Source organism: Cucurbita pepo, chromosome LG02, assembly GCF_002806865.2.
Source record: "Cucurbita pepo subsp. pepo cultivar mu-cu-16 chromosome LG02, ASM280686v2, whole genome shotgun sequence".
In the NCBI taxonomy this organism is placed as follows: domain Eukaryota; kingdom Viridiplantae; phylum Streptophyta; class Magnoliopsida; order Cucurbitales; family Cucurbitaceae; genus Cucurbita; species Cucurbita pepo.
The window spans coordinates 10,883,229-10,891,701 of NC_036639.1; the positions used below are offsets into that span (position 1 = coordinate 10,883,229).

The 8,473-nt window shown below is 32.7% G+C and overlaps 1 protein-coding gene across 3 annotated transcripts in view; it reads left to right on the top strand.

Moving 5' to 3' along the window:
- Positions 1-2,088: 2,088 nt before the first annotated feature.
- The window catches only part of LOC111786723 (rab3 GTPase-activating protein catalytic subunit), a 15,403-nt gene continuing 9,018 nt past the window's right edge, over positions 2,089-8,473 (top strand). For 2 of the 3 annotated variants that reach the window (XM_023666961.1, XM_023666955.1), the window contains exons 1-13: positions 2,089-2,464; positions 2,715-2,758; positions 3,134-3,197; positions 3,823-3,937; positions 4,023-4,090; positions 4,176-4,273; positions 4,523-4,694; positions 5,224-5,443; positions 5,761-5,887; positions 7,321-7,430; positions 7,512-7,604; positions 7,956-8,084; positions 8,230-8,363. In XM_023666961.1, coding sequence (XP_023522729.1) covers positions 2,405-2,464; positions 2,715-2,758; positions 3,134-3,197; positions 3,823-3,937; positions 4,023-4,090; positions 4,176-4,273; positions 4,523-4,694; positions 5,224-5,443; positions 5,761-5,887; positions 7,321-7,430; positions 7,512-7,604; positions 7,956-8,084; positions 8,230-8,363 — 1,434 coding nt within the window. In that variant the 5' untranslated portion in view covers positions 2,089-2,404. Of the gene's footprint in view, positions 2,465-2,714; positions 2,759-3,133; positions 3,198-3,822; positions 3,938-4,022; positions 4,091-4,175; positions 4,274-4,522; positions 4,695-5,223; positions 5,444-5,760; positions 5,888-7,320; positions 7,431-7,511; positions 7,605-7,955; positions 8,085-8,229; positions 8,364-8,473 lie in introns of those variants that run through there. The other variant, XM_023666968.1, reaches the window with a different exon arrangement.

Here is an 8,473-nt window from a genome sequence, read left to right on the forward strand (position 1 = left end):
AAAAAATTACTTTACTTTTAAGAAAATTCATCTGACTTAAACATAATTGAATTAATCAAATAAATATACTGAATTATTTTTATTATGTCAGCAGTAGATAATGGAGAGAGGCCAGTAGGAGGAGATGGGCTGGGCCGGTTCAACCCAGGAACCCGTTATAAAACGGAGTACAAATGGATGCCAACACCTGGGCTTCGTCGAGTTTCTGAGCCCACTTCCAACCAATTGGGCCAACAACGAGTGGGAAAGCCCAACTAAAGCCACTGGGCCAGGTACCGGCCCCAGATTCACAACCGCAAATATAATAAATGAATTTGAGAACTTTTAAAAGAGTGAAATTGTCAAAAAAAAAAAAAAAAAAAAAAAAAAAAAAAAAACGAGGTGACAACTTTATTTTTAGAAATGGGGTATATCGCTCGTGAATTATCCTAGATTAAGATTGTCTATCCCGATCCTAACTGACACGTAGAGATACATCAATTCCCAAGAAGCCGTGTACCATTAGTGATGACCTAAAAACGATTTAATTTTCATTATGTAATCAGACAGTAAATTTGAACCCTAAATTATGATTGGTTTGCACGTTGATTTTTTTTTTTGTTAGGTTAACTCAACGAATCCAATCAACCCAAATCAACCCAAAAATAGGGTTACAACATAACCCAACTATACCCTATTTTAATTTACTATTAAAATTAAAAAAATATATAACGTTTGTAATTGATGTTAGTGATATGTTAGGATTAAAAAATGTTTGATAGTTGAGATTTACCGTATATTTATATTTTAGTTAAAATTTAAGGCGTTTATAAAAATAATTTTTTTAGAATCAGATGGGTATACCTTTAGCGGTAAAATAATGAAGAAAAAATATAAAGAGGAGTGGAAGTTTTAAGAATTTAAGGAAGAAATTGGCCTAAAAAACATGTCCAAAAGCAGTTTGATGCTNGGGTAACTGAGCTAATCTATAATTTGAGAACCTTTAGGATCTTGGTCGTTATAGTTGGTCTTTAGAGGGTAACCGAGCTAATCTATAGTTTGTGAACTTTTAGGGTCTGGGTCGTTATAACTGGTCTTTAGAGGGTAACCGAACTAATCTTTAATTTGTGAACTTTTAGAATTTGGGTCGTTATAACTGTTCTTTAGAAGATAACCGAGCTAATCTATAATTTGTGAACTTTTAGGATCTGGGTCGTTATAACTGTTCTTTAGAGGATAACCGAGCTAATCTATAATTTCTGAACTTTTAGGATCTCGGTCGTTATAACTATTCTTTCGAGGACAATCGAGCTAATCTATAATTTGTGAACTTTTAGGATCTAGGTTGTTATAACTGTTCTTTAGAGGGTAACCGAGCTAATCTATAATTTGTAAACTTTTAAGATTTGAATTGTTATAACTAGTATTTAGAGGGTATTCGAGCTAATCTATAATTTGTAAACTTTTAAGATTTAGATGGTTATAACTGTTATTTAGAGGATAACTAAGCTAATCTATAACTTGTGAACTTTTAGGATCTGAGTGACTCTTTTAACTGTATTTAATAGTTCATAAGCTTTGCTAATTTATAATTTATAAACTTTTAGGATCTGGGCCGATATAACTGTTCTTTATATTTTAACTGTGTGTAATAGTTCATAAGCTTTTAGGAAGAAAAAGAAATTTACCGTTAAAATTACCATTAGAATTGGAGTCGTTTTGTTAAGAAATTTCAAACANTTATGTAATCAGATAGTAAATTTGAACCCTAAATTATGATTGGTTTGCACGTTGATTTTTTTTTTTGTTAGGTTAACTCAACGAATCCAATCAACCCAAATCAACCTAAAAATAGGGTTACAACATAACCCAACTATACCCTATTTTAATTTACTATTAAAATTAAAAAAATATATAACATTTGTAATTGATGTTAGTGATATGTTAGGATTAAAAAATGTTTGATAGTTGAGATTTACCGTATATTTATATTTTAGTTATTAATTTAACGCGTTTATAAAAATAATTTTTTTTAAGAATCAGATGGGTATACCTTTAGCGGTAAAATAATGAAGCAAAAAATATAAAGAGGAGTGGAAGTTTTAAGAATTTAAGGAAGAAATTGGCGTAAAAAACATGTCCAAAAGCAGTTTGATGATTAAGATACCCATTTTCTTTCGTTTTCTGAAATCTGAACTTTGAAAGTTCATCGTCTGAAGAAGAACAGGGAGATTATCTGAAAATTATCTCAATTCAGCTGAAGCATACCAGTTGTTCCTGATTCTCTTTTCTCTCCTCGCAATTCTCGAATCATTTTCGTTTGTTTTTTCGTATTGTAACTTAACAAGAGAAATCTCTCTGACTTCTGCATTCCGTTGATCCAATTTGCATGATTTGAGCCGCGATTTACTCCATCAGATCTCTAATGGCGTCCTCCAGCAAGGCTGAATCTAATGGAGAAGATGAAGCCATGGAAGACGAGGAGGTGTGTTTTTCTACTTTTTCTCCTGTTAACTCTTATTGATCATTCAACATCGTAAATTGCCTTCATATGCTCCTGCTTATTTTGGACCGTAATAGCTTACGACAATGGCAATTTGCTTTCGCATTTCGATTCATGTTTCTTTTGAGGCACTCTGGAGGTTTATTGGTCTGTAGGAATGTACTGATCTCAATTTTAGCCGACCGGAGTATAGGAACTGAGTATTTTCTTCATTTATGTGGCATTTGTTCAGGTTGAGCACTTCGATGATTTTACTATTGCGTCAACATGGGAAAGGTAGCTTCGCTAACCTCTTGATGAATCGAGATTACAGGAGTACTGTCTCTCGTCATTACTATGAATCTCTTTAGATTTTAAGTCCGATTGCAATTAAATTGAATACTAAACTCGCCGAGACTTTTCTCTATTTGGTGATGGAAAATGTACAAGTAGAAGCTCTCTGCACTAAAACTCTTTCAACTTGTAGAGTAAACTCTCCTTGAACTGAAGAAGAAGTTCTTCTATTAGGAGAGACTCGCTTCAATAGAGGACAATTTCTCAGTGGGCTAAAAAACAAGATAAAAGTAGAGGATATCATGATTTATGTTACCTCACTTTGTAAGTTGTATCAGGTGGAACTTGTTCTAATTGTCATGTTTATTTTCTCTTAAGATTCATTTCTGAAATAGAGGCAGTTTGTCGACAATGGATGTCGGATGGTCCAAATAATTTGTTGGTAAGTAATTTTCTCCGAAGGCCATGCTCTTCTATCTTCTATGTTTCTGAAACTATTATACAAGATTACATTTCAATTTTCCTGCAAATAGGTTATTTTGATATTGGGGGGAGATAATTTTCTTTGAATGTTCTCAATACCTCAAAAGCTTCACTTTTTGTTTTCCTTGCCTCCTAGAATAGGTTTATTATTCTTAGCTTCATTATTTTGTATTTTTCTTTCATTCATTTATTTTCTTAAATTCTTCGCGGCATCTTCAGATGGAATTTGTTCGAAAAATTATTATTATCATTATTCAAGAGAAAATAAAATGATGTCTGTATGATTATCTAGTTGGAAGGTTATCTTTTCTTTTCTCTTTTTTTGCCCTCCCATCAATGTTGCTGTTCATTGGGATGATTTATCCAATACAATAGAGTATTTAAAGAGTCTTAGTGAAATATCTATCTACCACATTGCATATGATTTGCTATTCTTAACAGCACGTCTGGCATTTTAGTATTCTTGGGTGGCCGCATGCAATTTTCTGCCGTCTATTTTCTTAATCATTTATCATTTTATTAATATATATATATATATTTTTATTTTTTAATAATTTCATGCTATTTTTATTACTTGTCTGCAGAAAAAGGATGCAACTCCGTTAGAAATCTCAACTAACCTATATAAGGTTAAATCTGATCTTAAGTGTGATAATAAAAACTATTCGATGGAGTATTACTTTGGAAATAGCAAGCATGGTACTAGCGAATTCTCCCATAAAATTTAAAAGTTTAGTTTCATGTGTTGACGAGCCACCGTTATGCACTTACTTCTACTCGACAGGCAAAGTTGTGGACTGGGAATTAAGCTTGCATGAATTACAGTTATGCTTTGGGGTACAAGAGTTTTTGGTACGTTAGTACTCATGTTTTGCAGTTTGTATGAAATATTAATAAATTCACATATTTTATAGATATTTTCTATATATACCACCAGGTGATTGCTCCTCAAAGTATTAGTGGCGTAATTCTCGATTCACCTGAGGCCAGCAAGCTTTTAAGTGCAGTTGCCATTGCTTTGACAAACTGTTCCAGGTGGAGCTCTGATGTTGAAATTTCTTATATGGAACTCTTGATGAAGTGTTTATTTATTTTTTAATGATCCATTAGATTAATAAACTCACAAAGATTACAATCTTGTGGTAATTCATGGCCGCTGTTTGTTTTTTTTTTTTTTTTTTTTTTCCTGCTCTTTACCTGAACCTTTGACATTTTGATATTGGATAACATGCAAGATTTCTATAAAGTGTCTTAGACAATATCTATTTCTATGTGTGAATGCAGCTTTTGGCCAGCTTTTGTTCCAGTGCATGATCCATCGCGAAAAGCATATATTGGTATCCAAAATATGGGAACAACTTTTACTAGGAGATTTGAAGCAGATCGCATTGGTACCCAAGTGCCAATAAAACTTATGCATTTGGAAGGACTATATGAGTTGTTTGTTTCAAAGTTTGTAAGTTCTATGGATGCTTGTATTTCTTGCTAGTTTTTCTCAGACCATCACCTTAATTCTTGAACTTCACATTGTCACTATTGCACCTTCTCTTTTTCTTAGCATACCTGTTCATTTTTCCTTTACAACTAAGTTGTTTTTTTTTTGTTTTTTTTAAATAAAAAAATTAGACTCTGATTTAACTTCACAAGAACACACAGGAGAGATATTTAAGGTCTGAAATATATTTTGGACCTAGCGAACCAAATATTGTTTTATAGTTATGTCACAAGTAGGTATTTACAATTTATGAATTTTCCCCATCTTATATATTTCTCTATTAAAGTAAAAAAAGAATCTTGATGTGGGGTGAACTTATCTAATTTCCATGTAACCTCCTATTATTCTTTATATTCACATGTTTAATCTTTACAAATATCTTTCTTTTTTCTTTTCGTACTTTTCTTTTGCCTGCTGCTATTAGAAACTAGAGAGTTCTTAATGCAATTCTTAGTTTTCCCAAAACTATATAATTGTTCTCTTTTTGAAGGCCTACTCCTCCATGGACATTTCGATGAATCTCTTCAAAGTCCATTTTACCATGAAGCTGACCTTCAAAATTCTCTTATCTGACGACGACGACATCCGCAGAGATGATGCTGAGATGGCAGAATCAGTATACGAAAGTGCCGTTGGTACTAGTGGAAAAGGGCAATGGGATGATGACTGCCCATGGAGTGAGTGGTATTCCTCGGAAGATCCTGTGAAAGGTGAAAATATTTAAGATACTATCTCTCGTTCTCTCTTTGGCCATTTGAGGTTTGTGTATATATGATCATGTGATTAGGTTACCTCTGATATGCTGACATATTACTTCCTAAACAGCGATCAGAGTTTAAAATACCAGATATAATGGATTTGGCACCCCTTATTTTGTTCAATTTATTTGAAGTTTTATGAGCTTACATGTTCAAATATTCCAAGTTGATAAATCTCCCTTCATTTAGGCAGAAGTAAAGGGAAACGAGAGAATTATATTATATAGTCTCATTTAACATGGAGGATAATAGCTCTTGGATGTGCACAGGATTTGAATTGATTGCCTCATGGTCAGAGAAGATGGTAGAGAGCTCCTTGGAAATGGCTGAGTTGGAAAATTCTTCACCTCATGAAGCTAAGAAATGGATTTTGTTTCCAATTCTATCACCAAATATGTAAGAAGTGCAATGTTTGGTTGGATATATAATTTTTTTTTCCCGTAAAACCATGAACATACTTGTACGGTACACCATTATTTTGAAAGCTTGACAATAGATCAAAAAGAAAAATCTTAGCTCTTGACAAATAGAAAAAAGCTTCTATTTTGTGATATTCTCATTTTTATGCTTAGATATGACTGTTCAAATATATGACGGTACTAGAGTTTAGTTCCCTTTTTTTTTTTTTTTTTTTTTTTTTTTTTTTTTTTTTTTTTTTTAGTACAAAGCATTCATTTACAAAATGAATGAAATAAGCCAATGAGATTGCGGAAGGACCCTTTTGAACGACAAGGAGGAGCCACCAAAATTTAGCACCCCAAACTTGTTAAGGATTTCTTTCCACCGCCTGGGAGGTTCTATTCCATTTCCTCTTGTGAAAAACTTTCCACAAAACTACTCCAACAACATTTTACTAAATAATTTTTCTGTTCCTTTGATTGTGGTGCAAGAGATAGGGTAGAGAAACCCAGTGATTAAAGTGACTGCAATTTGTTAAAAAAAATTCTAGGTTACGAGGCAGTAAGTGAACACGTCTTTCCACAATTTCACACAAAATTTCTTCGTATTCTAGAGTATCATAGAGGTAAGGAATAACATCAATAAAAATTTAAACAATTAGTCAAAGTAGAAAAAACACTCATTGATTTTAAATGATGAATTATGCATATTCTGTGCATGACATTTTTCTCATTGTACGCTTTTGCTGAAGGTTTGATATCATGTTTTTGTTAATGTGATTGCATTTTGTATACGTTTCTTTAAATAATGAAGTTTCTTATATGGTTCGTCATTTCCTGCTGTTTTCTTTTACGATGTTTCATTGTTTGTTGCATGTTACTTGAGTATTGATTTTCACTTTGTTGCCGATCCTAAACAAATGAGAATTTGATCAAGAATTTTATGTATAAAATTTGTTAAATTACAAATTTAGTCATTGAGTTTTGAGGTTTGTATCTACTTGATTTTTTAACTTTCATAATTACAAAATTTAGACTATGGTCTTTTGAATTTTTTAAAATTCATGGATCTGCTAGAATTTGTTTTTGATATTTTAGGATTCTGTTAGAGACAAAATTCAAATTTATATCTAATTGATCAATTAGTTATAAAAAATTTCAAATTTGTCAGGTACTTATCAGACACAATTGGAAGTTCAAAAACTAATTAGATATAAAATTAAAAGTTTTGGAACCTATTGGACACTTAATGTTCAAGGACCAAATGTACACAAACCTCGAAGTTAAAGGGGCTGAACTTCTAATTTAAACTATAAAATTTCATATGAGGGCAAAAATCATATGTGTTGACTACTGATTTTTGTAGGTACCTTGTAGTTCTACTTCGTCTAGAAATCTTAATTTATTTTTTATTTTTTCATGATTATTTAGAACTGATACCACCATGGGAAACAGAGTTGGATTTTCCTCTCAGTTGTATCTTCTAATTGATGCATTAGATATGTCCTTCCAAGCACAATTTATGGAAGATTTTGTCTCAGGTAAGTATTGTTCGTAACCATGCAGTTACATGTAAATGTTTAGTTTTAATACGTACTCCGTCCTCTTTTTTGTTTTGGCAGTTGAGAACCCAGGTTCAGATAATTTTAAGTCTTCTACAGCAGTACCTCCACCCACAGTTATTGATCGTGTGCTTAAAGAACTCTTTCATGAAGGTAAAAGTGGCAAACTTTAAAAAAACATGAATATGCTCATCACAGCATCCATGAAAATCGTAACCAATTGCATCTTTCAGAATTCAGACACCTTTTAGCTGTTTATGGCTTAAGTAGCCGGTGATAGCTGTCCTTATTATGTCAGTCATTTATAAATTTCTCAGTATATCGAGTTTGCAGCTTATTAACAAATCTCCAGTGCATTCCCGCCTTAGATGGGAGCTGCAATGGAGACACATTATTGTCTATTGAGCTATGTGTCCAAGAACATAGTTCGAGGATTAGTAAGATCGAGGTTGATGCTTAACAGTGATGTTGTATGATATATAATCATCCATGTATTACGTGCAGGAAAAAAATCCCCTTATTTTGCCAAGGGTGAGCATAGGACTTCTCAAGCAATTAAAGCTGCAGCCCTCGATTCTCTTTTTGCACAGTTTTGTTTACATGTTCTATGGTTTGGAAACTGCAACATACGAGGTATGGTTCCCCATACTGGCTCTCTCATGTAAAATCTAGTGGATAGGAGAATAAATACTAGCACATTCAGTTGTTGACATGTTTCTTCAGTCTATTGGTTTCATTTTTTTCTTATTGTATATGTATCTATGTAATGAATTTACAGCAATAGCTACGCTGTGGGTTGAGTTTGTTAGAGAAGTCCGGTGGTGTTGGGACGAGGTACAACCTTTGCCACGAATGCCAATCAGCAGTTCAATTGACCTTTCTAGTTGTTTGATAAACCAAAAACTTCAGATGGTAATTATTTACATCTTCTAAAGACTTATTTTAGAAACTTCCTCCATTCACTTTTTTATACAACGTAGCTTTTTCTTTCTTTCTTTCTTTTTTTTTTGGGGGGGGGGGTT